Source organism: Quercus lobata, chromosome 7 (assembly GCF_001633185.2).
Source record: "Quercus lobata isolate SW786 chromosome 7, ValleyOak3.0 Primary Assembly, whole genome shotgun sequence".
In the NCBI taxonomy this organism is placed as follows: Eukaryota; Viridiplantae; Streptophyta; class Magnoliopsida; order Fagales; family Fagaceae; genus Quercus; species Quercus lobata.
In genome coordinates this window covers 16478885-16494999 of record NC_044910.1, presented here as the reverse complement: position 1 = coordinate 16494999, position 16115 = coordinate 16478885, and the positions used below count along the sequence as shown (strand labels likewise).

At 32.6% G+C, this 16115-nt stretch overlaps 2 protein-coding genes and 1 long non-coding RNA gene across 3 annotated transcripts; 1 reads left to right on the top strand and 2 right to left on the bottom strand.

Annotated features, from left to right (window-relative positions):
• Positions 1–328: 328 nt before the first annotated feature.
• LOC115951375 (presenilin-like protein At1g08700) lies at positions 329–1976 on the bottom strand. Its single transcript, XM_031068591.1, has one exon. It carries the CDS (start codon positions 1828–1830, stop codon positions 523–525), a length of 1308 nt encoding a protein of 435 aa, XP_030924451.1. The 5' UTR covers positions 1831–1976; the 3' UTR covers positions 329–522.
• A 2958-nt stretch (positions 1977–4934) lies between these two features.
• LOC115951673 (GDSL esterase/lipase At3g26430-like) lies at positions 4935–11939 on the bottom strand. Its single transcript, XM_031068833.1, has 5 exons — positions 11684–11939; positions 8556–8765; positions 8281–8451; positions 7373–7642; positions 4935–5194 (listed from the first exon to the last, which is right to left on the bottom strand). Exons 1-5 carry the CDS (start codon positions 11937–11939, stop codon positions 4935–4937), a joined length of 1167 nt encoding a protein of 388 aa, XP_030924693.1.
• A 648-nt stretch (positions 11940–12587) lies between these two features.
• Positions 12588–15336, top strand: LOC115952641. The gene is made up of 4 exons (XR_004083492.1): positions 12588–12703; positions 14639–14740; positions 14822–14907; positions 15025–15336. It is a non-coding gene; the product is annotated as an uncharacterized LOC115952641 (long non-coding RNA).
• Positions 15337–16115: the final 779 nt, after the last annotated feature.

Sequence of the window (16115 nt, the reverse complement as noted above, 5' to 3'; positions counted from 1 at the left end):
ACACTGGAGTATAGAGTTCCTGATGCGCTTACTGATCATTGAATCTTCCCCGTCCCCAAATATGTGTATAATGTTATCTGTAGCCTAACTTCATGGTGCCATTTATGCATGTAGATATCCTACCCTACATAGGCGATCGAAGAAGTATTTTAGACACCACTCCTTCCTTTTCTAATGTGAGATGGTCATTTAGAATACACCAAAAATATATATATATCAGTTCTCTATGCTAGCTTCACTTCCTACATATCTCAGTTACCACAAAAATTTAATAAGAAAGACATCCGCCAAACATTGCAGTATGACAAAATGTTATAGATTTTATAGAAGTAAGACCCTTGAGGCCAGTCAACTTACATTTCAATTCATTACCAAACGGTCTAAAAAGTTGCTTCACTATTTCTAATCACAAAGGAGTGAAAAATTAGGGGCTAATACCTTTCACCTTGAATTCAAATCTCAAGCGTACCAAGACATATCAGTGTTTCTTTAACATTTAATTGGTCTCTCGAAAATGGACAATCAAAACATCATCAAATTCGTTGCTGTCCCGACCACGAAAGGCTCCATTAATAACCGAGTCAGGAAGTAAAAAACAACACCCAATGCAATCGAAATAGGCAAGGCAGGCAGAGCTCGATGGCACACTGATAACAAAATAAGAGTGCAGCCAAGTCCCGAAATAATTGCAAGGTAACAAGCATACACTGTCATAAGATCATACATTGCAGCTCTGCCTACAAGAACACTATAGAAAACAAAGTCTCCAAGGCCAAGTTTAATACCTCTATCACTACCACCACCACCACCACGCACTTCCACATTATCCCTCCTCGTCTGCTGTTCTCTCTCATTCCCTAATCCCATCATCTCAACAAGGGGAGACATCTCCTCATCAACAACAATCTCAGGCTCCCGATTCTGCACTCGATCACAAGACACAACTACAGTCGAATGTTCCGAGGATTCACTGCTAAACGAATGCCGTTCCCGTGAATGACTCACCAATGGGAAACTCTCCCCTTCATTAGTAGTCGGCCGGTGGTTTTCGCTCTCGTTAACCGCCTGCAGCTCAACCGAACCAGAGTCCGAAACCCCACCAACCAAAAGCCCCAAATTCGACCCCCGACTCCTCGACACGACCGGTCTAGCCTCGTAAACCAACGCCGGCAATTCATCATCCCGACTTGAAGCCAATTCGACCAAAAGCTTCAAAGGTCCACCGGGGGCCAACACTGCCACCAAATCATACACAGCCAATGCTACCAACAAAGCCCAGGTAGTCCATTCAGGCAATTTCGTAAACCAAGTGGCAACAATTATCCCCAAAGAAACCATATACGCTTGTCTCAAGATTATGGGTATCCCACCTGAGAAAACTGACAACACACCCACAACCGTAAAGTTGAAAAGCAGCAAGAAACAAGTGATGGAATCAACCGGTATCGAGAAATGTTGAATGATCGAGAGGAATATCGAGCCACCCATAGTGGCCAAAACAAAGAAAGCAGAGAAGCGCATGTAGTTTTTCAAGAAATTGGTGAAGTTATAGTAGTAGAGGACGACCAAGAGGAAAGTGACGACGGCGATGAGGATGACGAAGACCAAGGCGTTCAAGAGAGATCCTTCGAGCTTTTGGGTAGCGGAGTCAGATGGGGTCTCGAGGTAGACGAGATTGGCTGCTGTGCGAATGGGAACGGAGGGAGAAGAAAAGGGGTTGGAAGGAGAGAGGGAATAGACCAAGAGGACTACCAAAAACATGCAGATTGAGACTGGGGACATCACTCCGATGATCTCGACGCCGATCGATTCAAGAATGCTTGACTCCATTTCGTTGGGGAATTTCGTCGAACAGGTGGTGGGGTGTGTGACTTTTCAGAGTGTGTCGACGGCTAAGGCATTAAGGCTAGCTAGCTAGTTCGGTCTGGAGTATTTTTATTTTTATACGTTTCTTTCGCGTCATGCGTCTAATGGTGGTTCCTCCTGTATAACCCAAGCCTCAAAGGAAGCGGAAAATTCACTACCCTAAACTTTGCTCACTTATTCTAAAAAATATTTTTAACCATTAATTGGATTTTTTTTTTAATTTAAAAGTTTTGAAAAAAAAAATAAAAAATTTGTACAATTAATTGCAACATTTAGCTAAAGTTGATAAAAAAGTCTTAATTGAATAAACTTGAAACTTAGATTGTTGAAATGAACTGAAGCAAAATTAAATTACTAATATGAATTTTGGTGGTGAATTTTGCATTTTAACCTAAATTTATGAGTAGTGGGTAGAATGTGGTGAGTTTATAGTTTGCCATATTGGATAGTTTGAAAAATGGAGTGGTGTTAAAATTACTCAATTCTCATAAATGCATAAAAGAGAAGTGTTACGTTTTCAATATTTTCATAATAATTTCACAACAAATCTTAGATAGTAAGTTGTTATTGGTTCTAATTTGAACCCACCACTTAAATTTACTTTTTTTTTTCCACCATTAATAGCCAATAATAACCTGCCACTTAAAATTTATTGTGAAAATATTGTGGATATAACATTTCCCTGCATAAAACTCCAACCTTTATTATTTTTCATAAAGGAAAGTTTCATAGAGTTAAACACTATAACAAATAAATGTATGGATTAATTTTTGTGTATAACATTTTTTTTCCTTCTTATAATTGATAAAATATTAATTTCGTAAGATTTATGTAATATCATTTACAATATATTTGTCATTACTTATTCGTAAAATACAAAAGGAACAGGGATCCCTTCATGAGAAATATTTACTTAGGAATCATTGGACATGTTGGTATTCACAAGACATTTGTAGGGGCCTTCTATGCTTTTAGGCTAAGGCTTTTTGTAGTGAGTAGGAGAGTTGGGCCTAACTCGTTATCTCCGTGGAATATGCTCAAAGCCAGTCTGTGCACAAGACAAGACACCCCAAAAAGATAACAAAACAATATGTATATATATATATATATGTTATAGCAGAAAAGTCGGTCTAAATAATTTGTCAGCGGTTAAGCATGGTTAGAGTAGCAAAATCATAATATGAAAAGGAGTCTTCGCAGAAAGTGAGCTAAAGAGAGCCCAAACTCCAACTTATATAATTTTATTGCCCTATTAGGTCATAAAATTATGCACTTTGGAAGATGGGTTAGGATAGCTACTTTTTGTCCAATTAGATTACAAAGAGTGGATTTACTAAATGAGGGATGGAAAAAATTTGCCTATTTTGGTGTTTTTGCCATAGTCACTCTTCTATTTTTTCTAAGTCTCACTTCACTCTTTCCCTTTTCTCTCTTCTTTCTCTTTCAATTCTTTGTTTAGATTGCCTAAGTCACTATGCTTGTTCCTTTTATGGGCACTGTTCCTATTTATATACCAAATTATGCTTGTGTGATTTCTCTCTTTTACCCTCGTTACTCACCAACTATTTTTCTCTGCTGCAAACGCTCTTCAGAAGTGCCCATTGCCCTTCTAGCCTTATGAGTTTAACCTTCGCTACCTCTGAGCATGTGCAACATTTTCTCTCTCTTCCACTACCTATCCCATGACAAACTCTCACCTATCTCATTCTACTGTGTACCTCTCTCTCTCCTTTGAATGGTAAAACCTTGGGTCTCTTTCTACCAATTCCTCTAGCATGAATCAAATGGTCCCAGCCGATTTACTACCTATTTTGGGTAGAGATGCTTTTCCAATGAAGCATCTCCCAAAAGAGGTCCTAGCAGGATACTGGAAATAAACTATTTATTTGTCTTATTCAGGAGAGTGAATTTTAGTTTAGAAGATTCACATATGAATGAAATTGAAAATATTTCATATGAGAATAATATAATAGTGGGTGCATGCCATTCTTGAGAGAGCACGAAGTCATTGAGAAACTTAGAAGTTTGATTCATGAGTTAGGGGATAATACCCACTTCGTAATTGTGTCTTTGACTGTATCATAGTCGTTGCCCACAAAACATTCTGTAGCAGGTTTAGGTATTTTCTTATATGTATGAACTGTATTGTGTCAATATATATAGACTTTCATTAATGTTTTTATCTTCGCTTTTCTTATCTTCCTACCACATTCTAGGATAGAACATTGTTCCCAATGACAACCTTGCCTTAATGTGTAGTGTGTGTAGTGTATGCCTGAGACATCTGGGGCTCATGAACGAGTTTTTTTTTTTTTTTTTTTTTTTTTTTTTTTTTTTTTTTTAAATTATTATTATTATTATTATATATATTTTTTTATAATTTGAAGACCTCTTATATATTGTCATGGTCATTTTGTGTCATGTTACATTAACTTGATAAGAAAGTCACGTATGATGCCTAGCTCCTATATGTGCCCTTGGACCAAGTCTTGTGGTGGGATAGCTAGAGATAGAGAGGGAAATTGGTATTAGCCTTGCTCAAAAACAGTGAATACTAAAGTAAAGTCCCTGTCCAAGCGAAAGCCAAAGCTTTCTATGTGTGCTGTGGAATTAGCCAGTCAAATGCAGCTTAAGAACCTGGTAATTGAGGATGATTCCAAAAATTGTGTCGAGGCAATGACCAACAAATCCAAATTAGTGCATTGGAGAATTGCTAATTTTTCAATGAGGTCAGATTGCTATATGCAAGATTTGAGCTGCTGGAGTTTAATTGGGTGTACAAGAATGCTAACGAAGTTGCACGTCTTAGCAAGGTGGTCATTGGCAGATTCTTTTACAAGTTATTTTGCTATAGGCTTACAAAGTAACATGTTACTAATCACAAAAAAATAATTCAAATATTCATTAATTATGTTATTAAAGTTCATCATCAATTGCAGTTATTGTCATATTATATTGTGAAGAATTTAAAATACCTTTAGCATTTATTTTTTATTTATTTCTAACGAGGCTTTCAAAATATGAGATTAATAGAAACCTCACATGCAAATATGGTAACCCTGCTTAAATTAATGCCTATGGCAGGCCAATTTGACTGGAATGGGTGGATCAGAAAATGAACCACCAACTATTTGATCAAAAACATATTTGTTAGCGGCCTCAGTGTAGTGGAAACCATCCCAGTTAATCCAAACTGATGGATCTTTGCATGCTTTCGCCACTAAAACTTCTTTGCCCTTCACCTTTTTAGTCGCTCCACATACCACATCCTTGTCGTAGTTTAACTTGCCTCCATAACCACAACAAGTTTTCAGTGATTCCTTAAACCCTGAAAATTTCATGTTATATATAGTTACAAACAAAGATATTGATACTAACATAAAAAAATTATAAAAAAAAAATGTTCAACTTAGATGTGACTTCCAGTTAAACTAGTGTCAATTTCCAATTTTCCCTTACTACCACGAGCTCTGATTGAATTAAGTTTATTTTATTTGGCTTTCAAGGAACTTGTAATGCTTAACTTTGGATCTATAATAATTAAAATTATTTACAAGTTCCACTAAATCTTTGAAAATTATGAAATCAATAATTCTTCATAAATTCGGTTTGGACTAGAAAATTATATTTAATTTGTAGTAGTATAATATATATATATATATATATATATATATATATATATAATATATTAAAGTTAAGAATTACACACTGCAATTAATTATATAACCTTTTTTTAAGAAGAATTAATTATATAACTTAATCTAGACTAAGGGAGTCAATACCGTACCAGAGGCTGTACCGGTTTGGCCAGTGATACGATATATTTCGGATACCGATGTACCATTTCAAGTTTACTGCTATTTTATATATATATATATATATATATATATATATATATAAATATGTATGTATGTGTGCGTGTGTGCGTGTATATATATATTATAATAAATATAAAAGTTTACCATAAAACATTTCCTCAATTCAGAACTAATTATTCATGGTTTTGGACTTTAGTATCAATTAAAAGAAAAAAAAAAACACAATATGAAAAATAGAAAGCTTAAAAGTTACCATTGCATACTAAGAAAACAAATAATATTAATAAGTTAATGCAAATAAGTTACTATTCTGCCCTAACAAAAATTCAAAAATTACAAAACTTAAAAAAAAAAAAAAAAAAAAACTTTTTTTCTGTACCGGCCCGTAGTATGCTTAGTACCGGCCGGTATTGCCCAAAATTGGCCGGTACGGCTAGTACATGACTATACGGTCGGTATTTTTTTCGGTACGAAACAGGAGGGTCATATGTATCGGTTTGCTTGCCAATACGGTATATACCGGCCGGTACGGTACGAAATCGACTCCCTTGATCTAGACATTACACATTATCAAGAATCTTATAGTTCAACTCCTTATCAAAAATATAAAAAACTATATATATCATTTATTATTTAATCTTTCATGAACATAGTGTCAATAAGGTACTTAGTATCATTTTTTTCTTAATAGAAACCATATATATCAAGAGAAAGATAAGAGTATAACCCAATTACGTACATTGAACAAGAAATTAAGAAAACATGAAAGAAACCAACAAATCCCCCAGAAAACAAAAAAACCAACCAATTACGAAGTCATGAATCAAAATAAAATAGTGTATCACCGAGAGAGCACCCCACCACCTCCCAAGCAATTCACTTTCCAACAAAGAATTGACTGTCCATTTGGCTAATGCATTATGATGCATGTAATATTACATTACAACTTACTCGAGAGGGAAAAGGATCTGAGAAAAAAAAAATGTAATGGTTAAAGTATTAAAAGTCTTTGAAAATCAAAATCAAGTGAGGCTACTTAAAGAGGAAAATTATTAGTTACTCCTCAAGTACCATAAATGCGTATTCCCTTCTCTCACATGAATGGTGGGTCCCCCATGAATTTAATTAGTGGGACCCACCATTCATGTGAGAGAAGGGAGTACGCATTTATGGTACTCCAGAAGTACACAATAATTTTCCACTTAAAGATTAAAGTTAGCCAACCGATTGAGGAGGTAAGAAAGTTGATGATTGTAAAAGGAAAAATGCTGTGGTGGATGTTCCCTTGTGGGAAAGAAGATTTGGAATCATGTGCTTCCCAATCCTTAATTAGTTATTTTACCATCTTAATTTCTAACTCAAAAGGTATCCTTAATTAGTATACATGAGGTCTCTTGCTTAACATTATTAGAATAAGTCAATGAATATTTCTAGAAATACAACCAATTAAATATTCAATTTCACAATTTGTTGGCTTATGTGATTAGAAATAGTGAATATTTTATGTCTAATACGACCCATCACTTTATAATGACTACTCACCATTACACAAATCAACAAATTATAAAATTAGACGAGAGAATAGTTATATAAGCCAAGAAATTGGAAATTGAGAATTGAAAATTGAGAAAGCTCAAAAATCATATCATATCATTTATTCATTTATGGGGGATATATGGAGGGCTTACCAAGTTTCTTTGTTTGAGTAAAGAGATTGTACTTCACCGAGTAAACATCAACATAGGTGAATGCAGCAAGTGGAAGATCCTTTCGAAGTAGAACAACAGCTTCTTTTAATTTACTATTGAAATGTTGAGCAAGATCATTGAAAGGAGTTGCACATCCAAAATGGTCCAATTGTTCGGCTTCGACTGGCAGTCGTACCAATACGTACGCCAAACAACCAACGGGACCCGTATTATGTATCCAGAATGACCTTTCTCCTTGACCATATATATATATATATACCAACCATGTACATTTAATTAAAGTACATCAAAATCAATTTTCCATTGAGATAAATGAAATCTCTCAAAATCCTAAACCATTACAAGAAAATCATCTTGAATTTAAAAATTTATTCATAATTCTAACATGTGAGATTCTTTATTATTTATTTATTTAAAATTACTAATTCTTGTAAAAAAAATTAAAGGATTGGAAAATGATAAATTTAATCATTTAACTTCAATTTTAACATATTCTATTCCTAACCCAAAATAAAGCTAACATGATCTCAACGTCACTTATAATAATAAAGACCCATTCATTCACGATCTATCTATCTATATATATATATATATATATATTTTATATGATGGAAGTATTCGTTTTATTTATTTATTTATTTATTTTTATAGATAATTTTAACCTATAACGTCTGCTCTCGATGATAGTTTTTATATTTAGATCAAAATACCAATTAATTTTGGTATAAGCAGGAATTGATCCTTAAATCCCTTATTCACCAATTGAGCTAATTAAAACCCACCGAAAAGCATTCATCCAAACCAATTTGGAGAGTTAAAATATTTTTCACACGAGTAGGTCTATATATAAAGCATCAATCATGATTCAAAAACATTATATCCGCATACCTTAACGATATTTTTGAACTGATCCATAATTACAGGAACAACTGCTTTAACTTGATCGGTAGACTTGTTAAGGAAAAGGGATGATGTCGAATCATTCTGACCAATATCGATTGTATATAAAGCACGAGAAAATAATTCTGGCTTGGGCAATAATTCCTGAAAAATGCTTTCTAGGCAAGGCAGCATCCAAAAGATTCATAATAAGAATGCCATTGATTTTATTATTAGTAAAGCATAAGCATGTAAAATTGAACCAAAATGTGAATTTCATTACCTTTTTGACAAAAAATTTGGGTTCTACGATGGAAATCATTGAATTGAGCCCACTGAACATCCAAAGAGATAGGACTAAAACCACTTTGCTTAAGAGTTCTAGTTTGGGGTAATATGATGGATCCAGCAGTAGCAAAGTTGACCCCATGAGTGAAGTTGGATCCAACAGCATCAAGGAAAGCATTCAAATATGGTAGTCCTAGGCTCTCAGCTGAAATACCCCAATCAAATAAGTAAACGTTATAAAAGTCGATAATTAAGAAAATTTAAATTTAAATCTTATAGTTTAAGAGTGTAACAAATTAAACCTTATAGTTTATGAAGTAACAATTTAAATTATGAAGTTTTAAAAAGTAACAAATTACATCTTATAGTTTCAAAAATAACAAATTGAACCCTAAAATTTCAAATCTTAACAAATTAAACCTCAAACCATTTAAGTGGAACAAAACTGTGTTTAAATTTTAATATAAGTTGAAAGTTTAATTTGTTTCTTTTGAAATTATAGGATTTTAATTTGTTACCTTATTAGAAAATAGAAAGCCATTAGGTATCTCATTGAACCAATGTAACATAAAAGGACAAGTTATTGTTTTTGCCCCCCTAAACTTTGTTTAAAAATTCGTTTTCGTCCTTAAATTAGTTTTTTTTTTTTTTTTAAATACACTTTCTTTCATTTCTCCCACTCCAATTAATTTTAATCCAATATGTCTAACACAATGCTTAGAGGTCTGATTGATAGGAGGAATTTTGTTTTTGTTTTCAAAACAATATAAAAACAATTTTCAAAAAATTGAACTTGAAACTAGTTTTTAGATAATAATTTTTATATTTTACATGTTTGGCTCCCAACGATCTTCAAAATACTAAAAAAAAAAATTTGTTTGGGAGACCATTTCTATTTTTGAGATTTTTAAAAAAAAAATTACAAAAAGCAATGTGTAAAATCTATAGATTAATTTTTTAAATTTTTTTTAAAGGGTGTGAATTTTTTGGGATAAAGATAAGCTCCTTAATTTAATAGATAAAAGAGTTATGTGGGGTCCATTATTTTAATAGATAAAAGAGTTATGTGGGGTCATTATAAATATTTTCTATATCTTGAAAACACTCCTTTAACTGTTTTCAAAATCCGACTCTCAAAAAAAAAAAAAAAAAAAAAAACTGTTTTCAAGATCCTGTTCTAAATCGGGAAAAAAGGATATAGTTTTTTGAAAATTGTATTTAGAAAATATTAGCCAAACAATAAATTCAATTCATACAGTTTTGGTGTTGGCGTGTGAGTATATTTCTTTATTTCATCCCCTTCCTCATATATATGTGTGTGTGTGTTTCTCAAATAAAATAAATAAATAAATTCAAGTGTGGGACTAGGGATGGCAATGGGGCAGGGCAGGGCCGAAGGATGGGGTCTTCGTCCCCGCCCTGCATGGTTTTGTCTTGCCCCATCCCCGCCCCGCCCTGCATGACGGGGAATACTTTCTCACCCCATCCCCGCCCCTTGGGGCCCCACGAAGTCCTGCCCCACCCCGTAAAACTCTACTTTTTGTTAATTTGCCCTACAATTAGTACAATTTTTTTTAATGAAACCTATTTCATTAATAAAAATATACTTGAAATTACAACTAAATTTATCCCATCAAATCAAATCAACTTTTAGAAAAAATTGAATAATATATCCAAGTGTTTAACAAGACAATCATTAAAAATAAATAAATAAATAAATAAATAAAAACCTCATAGTATAACACATAACAAAATAAAAGCAGAGAATCACATTGGGTAGAATAAAATATGCTAATATTAATATGTTTGTTTAAATAGTAGGGTTTTAGGGTATGAAAAATTTACAATTATAATCTTTAGTAATGCGGGGCGGGGCGGGGCGGGGACAGGGAGAGGTAGGGCGGGGTGGGTTAAGCGGGGCGGGGAAAAATTGTCATCCCTATGTGGGACCCACCATTTTATGAATTGAAAAAAAAAAAAAAACTATATTTAAATACTTTTACCAAATAAGATGATACTATTTTTAGCATTAAAATATCTGACATATATCATTACTTCTTACTTTTAAAAAGCTAAATTAAAATGGATACAAAAAGTGGGTCACCTTGTAAGAAACTATTGGCGACATACATAGTTAGGAAGAAATATAAAACCAATATTATTCCGCACTCAAATGTGCATTTGTAACAAATATCCCAAATCTCCCTAACATATGAGTCTTCTAATTATTACTTGGTTTATAATATGCTTCTTACACTTTAATCTAAGCAGCCAACCCTCTAATTTCATCAAAAATTACAAATTAGTCCTACCATTATTAATATTTCCTTTTTAAATAAATTAATGGTGCAGGGAGTAGTTATTTACAAAGTAAAAATATATTGAAATAATATCTTTCAAAAGATGGGGGCTTGGCGGTGGTCTTTATTTATGTTTTTCCTTGTTTTTATACGGAGTGTCGGTTGATGATGTCCCGATTAAAAGAACTTTAAAGATAAACTAATCAAAATGCGCTTCACGTGGTCTCCACTCTACAGCCAAAGTAGCATGGCGTTTCTTTCTTTCATTATTTTTTTTTTCTTTTGCAAATATCTCACTTCTTTTTTACTGATAAATCCTAATAATTTTTCACTTTTGGCCATGTTATTTTAGTGAATTCTGACAGAAGGAAAATAAATGAGAAGCGTGTTTGCTTTCTACACTAGTTAGATTTTTTGAGATATATACCACTATTAATTTTTTTTAAATCTTCTCTTTCTTCTATGTGAGTTAAAATACTTATTATTCTTAAAAAATAAAAAAATCTATTTTCTTCTATGCCGTCAGTGCTATTAAAATAAATAAACAAATGAGAAGTGTTTTCTACTTTCTACACTATTTAGTCTATTTTCTCCTATGTCGTCAATGCTATTAAAATAAAATAAAAAACCATGCCTTGGTGCTCGATGCAAATTGACAGAAATACAATATATTTGAAGTTAAGAAAATTTTCTTGTAAAAAAAAAAATTTATGAAATTTTGAATGGTGGTTCTGAAGAGTGATTTGCTATGGTGCAAAGTATATCAAATAGTGCTAATTAAAAGATTAATATTATAAAAGAAAAAGAAAAAGAAAAAGAAAACCTATAAAATCAATGATGAGACGGCCATCACATAAGCGACCAACAGGGGCATGGAAAAAGGTCTCTCCATGTGGATATGGGGCTTGTCCAAATGCTGCTGATGAACCTCCTGTGTCAGAATTCGAGTCTCCAAGGTTTATGATACCCGAATAAACACACTCATCTGTTGCACCCAACACTAGGTTTTGAAGCAACATTATCACTGGGACTACTACTGCTAGCCCATACATAACGCCTCTCAATTTGTGAGCTTCCATATTATCTATGTGAGAGAGAGAGAGAGAGAGAGAGAGAGAGAGAGATGGTTGCAACTGAAAATATGATGGGTTATATTACTTATTTATATAGGAGAAATAATATTTGCATAACACTTTTACAATGTGACAGGTTGTTATTGATGAACAAATAAAAAAAAAAAAGTAGATATATTTAAATTAGAAATGTTATTAACTTACCATTTATGATTTGTTGTAAAAATATTATATATAATAATACTTTCCTATATATAACATCGCCTTGCAAGAGATAATAAAAGAATGATGATAGAAACAACCTATAAATAAACAGGGAAAGCCACTCGGAGTCTTGACTCTTCGGAATGCTTGACTTGAATTGATGGGGACACTGTTTTTTTATTGAATAAGAGATATCTTGCTATTCTCCCATAAGTGACATGTTACCATTATTAGTTATTATCCTTTTTGATCAAGTCACCGTTACTTATTCTACTGAGGGGTCATTCTCCTATACCCCCTCTCTTTTTTAAGGGGTACGGTACCCACATAAGTTTTAGCCATTAGATTTACGTATTTTAATCTTAGCCGTTTATGTAATTTTAATAGGATATCAGTTATCGGCCAATCAGGTTAACATATAAAACCGAAAAAGAAAAAGAAAACGTTCGGTTCTGGTTCTGGTTCTGCTTCTTCTTCTCTCACATCTCATCTGATTTGACTGAAGCAAGTTCTTCTCTCGCATCTCGGTGTCTCTTTTCTCCAACTTTCATTGCTGATGTTCTTAGGTTAATCACTGAATCTATTTTTTGGCATCCTGTGTCTTTACAATCTAGAGTCTCTATTTCTTATAGCATTCATTTAGGGATTTTGATTCTTAACCCTTTTCCTCTATATTTGTTGAACTTAGGGAAAAACCCTAGTGATCTGTTTGCATGCCATGAATTCTATCTCTTCCATCAATTGTAGATTTGAATCGCAAAATATTGATAGGATTGTCTAGGTTTATTTGTGCCTCTGTGGGTTTCATTTGATTTGTTTATGATTTTTTTGGGGTTTCGTTTATTTTATTTTATTTTTTTTGATTTGTCTGTTAGTTTTGTTTGATTTGTTTTTGATTTTTTGTGGGTTTGTATCTACTGGTAAGGATCAAAACTACGCTGGTTTAGTTTTGTTAAGAATTTGTTGATTTATAATACAAGTATTGGCATAAATAAATGATTTAGAATGGGAAAAACACAGTGGAAAGTGGAAACTATACAAAGTTCAAAAATGGGGACAAATTATAATTCAAAAGACATGAAAACAATGTCAAATTCTCATCCTTGAATAATGGAGGTGGGATGGATGGTGGAACCATCCTCCCTCTTCCATTGAATATAAAAAGAAGAAGAATACAGATAAAGATGTGGTATAGTTTCTTCCAAAGGGGCACAATGCAGAAGGTTTAGGCCGATGCACAAGGATCTAAATCACCCAAGGAAGAAGCCACATTGCTAGGGAAAGAATTAAAACTATTAAAACTTAATTTTTTGTTAGCCCGTTGCAGCTTGCCATTTAGTAGCATCTTTTTCTATTACTCTTATCAATGTTGTAGTAATTTAAAAACTGCAACTTGAGACCAAAATTCTTTAATTGTCAATATGCCAAAACTCGTGTCTTTCAATTCTGAAATCCACTAGAAACAAAATATAGAACGATATGAGACAATTGTCTTTCTATCATTTTTATATGAATTAGCAATAACTTTGGACTTAAAAATGATAACCTAAATACATTGGGATTCCAACATCTTTGTCCTTTTAAGTGAAATATTATCCTGGCATTTTGCTTTAGAGACTGAGTACTAGTGAAACAAAGGCAATTAGTTTAACAGAGATCAAAAGAGTTGTTTTTGTCCTAACTCAGAACTACTGAAATCCAGAACCAGCTATTAGATGTACTGCTAGAGATCTTGCTAAAAAATCATTTCATTGAAATATGTCTTAATATTTCCTTCATATTCCTAGAAAAGAAACAGTGGATAAAGGGACTACATAGGCATCTAAAACAACAAAACAAGGACTCAAGCAACACTAAAACCACATCACATAGAACTTTACAATAGTTTTCACCTTAATTTCTTAATATATATTTCAAAATTTAGATGGACTAACATATACATTCTTAAACATTTGTATCATATGAACTTTGATTTCTAGATCTAGTGAGTGCAAAAAATGAAAATTTTCAACTATATAATATTAAGAAGTCTAATAAATGGAAAGTAACTCTGTGGGAAAAAAGAAAAAAAATGAAGCTTTTCTCTAATGCTCTAGTAATTAGTGGAGACCAATTTTAGATTCTAAAGGAATAAGGAGATGTCACCTTCTATTTGTACTGAGTAGTCCATCTTTTTCTTGGTTCTGAAAAACCTCTTCAGGATAATATTGTTATGAGAAAGCATTGGTGTTCAGTTCTTCCTATGCAACAATATTTTCTTCTAGGGGCACTCCAGATTTCCTAGAAATAAGAGATATCAAAAATAAGAAATTAGAATAAAACAAGGAACTTGGTTTCAATAATTGAGTTCAGGGACCGATAATGTAGTTTTGTCTTCTTTATGACTCTATATGCTTTTTCCTTGACTATTATCTATTTGTTATTTTTTTTTGTTACCATCAAGCATTCAACTTAGCACATAGAAAATTCTAATTTAATGAATTTATATGTTTTTTTTATAGATGTCAAACAAAGTCTAGATTATAACTTTATGCCTTTATCGTAAAGTTAAGCAACCATATGAATTCAAGACTACATGAAAGATGAAAGGAAATTCATGTTATGTAAGTGCAAAACCACTTTCTATACAAAGCTCTTATAACGTCTCAACTTTTGATATCCATCTTAACGGAATATTTGTGCAGGACAACTTTTGATATCCATTATGAAGCAGGTTCTTATGGCTCCTTCCTTGCAGAATTCTTTTTTTAATATTGGTGCACTTATACAGGTATGCCTAATAAATTTATGTTTGTTTCTTTTTTCTATTTTAGAAGAGAGAATTATATTAAGATTTGGTTCCATTGTTGTGGAATAATTTTTAATTACACGTCTCATTATTTTGTAGGAGGACTTGTGGGAACTTTTTCGATACAAGTTGGCAGCAAAGCTAGTGCTTTCAAAAGATAATACACAACAATGTTTTAAATTATTTAAAGCAATAAAAAATAGAGCTATTGGATTTTTTTTTTTTTTTTTTCATTCAGCCTCTCAAATGACAATGCTTTGTATAAGTGTGAATGTGAGTCTTTATCTATTAGCAAACAGGAGCATTGTACACATCATCTAGATAATACACAACCTTCAATTTTGAGTTTTGACATTTGTAGTTTGTAATAAGATAAAAGTGTAGGTGCGATAACCTTCTCTGTCTATGGTATCAACCACAATGAATTTTTGTTCGTTTATTATCTCTTCATGAATCATATTAAACCATCTTCTATATTCTTTTGATTTGATTTCTCACGTTTGCTTAAGGATATTTTTTTGGAATAGAATGATAAAATATTATTTGACCCATTTGCCCTTTAATTTCATTATCAAATAAAAAAAATAATCTAAAGCATTTCTCTAGCTTTGAGACAACAATGATGATATTTTGGAACTCATAGGACATTTTTATCAAGTGTTTCACTAAAATTGACAAACAATGACAATTTGAGCCATCCATTTGAAAGATTTACTTGGAGAGGTAAAGATAGTGAGAGAGATTGAGACTCTTTATACAATCCAATATCTTTTTATTAAAATATGAAATTGAAAATTTCAAAATATTTTAAAAGATCTCAAATGCAAAGGGTGAGAGAGATTCTAAAACTCACTAAGTAAGAGAGAGAGAGAGAGAGAGAGAGAGAGAGAGAGAGAGAGAGAGAAATAGCTTGAGATGAAATGCAGTCTATCTTAAAGCTTGGACAAAAAAGTTTAATTCCAGTAGTCCTTTAATGATAGAAGTAATGGCCATTTTATGGGCAGCATGGTTAGCCAAGATAAGGGAATTCAAGAACTTCATAGTGAAAGAGGATGCCAAATCATGCTTTTATGCACTCAATGAAGCTTCAGATTAAATGTTATGGTCAATCTTAACACTATGTTATGGTGCAAGGGTTATTAATAGAAAATTGTATTGGTTTCGTATATTAGTTCCCAAAAAATTGTGTC

Excerpts from the sequence above, each read along its gene's own strand:
- LOC115951375 (XM_031068591.1), bottom strand. The coding sequence starts at position 1,830 with ATGGAGTCAAGCATTCTTGAATCGATCGGCGTCGAGATCATCGGAGTG.
- LOC115951673 (XM_031068833.1), bottom strand. The coding sequence starts at position 11,939 with ATGGAAGCTCACAAATTGAGAGGCGTTATGTATGGGCTAGCAGTAGTA. Across the intron at positions 8,766-11,683 it reads TCTCATCATTGATTTTATAG|CTGAGAGCCTAGGACTACCA; the intron begins GTTTTCTTTTTC and ends GGGGTATTTCAG. Across the intron at positions 5,195-7,372 it reads TACTCAAACAAAGAAACTTG|GGTTTAAGGAATCACTGAAA; the intron begins GTAAGCCCTCCA and ends TGAAATTTTCAG.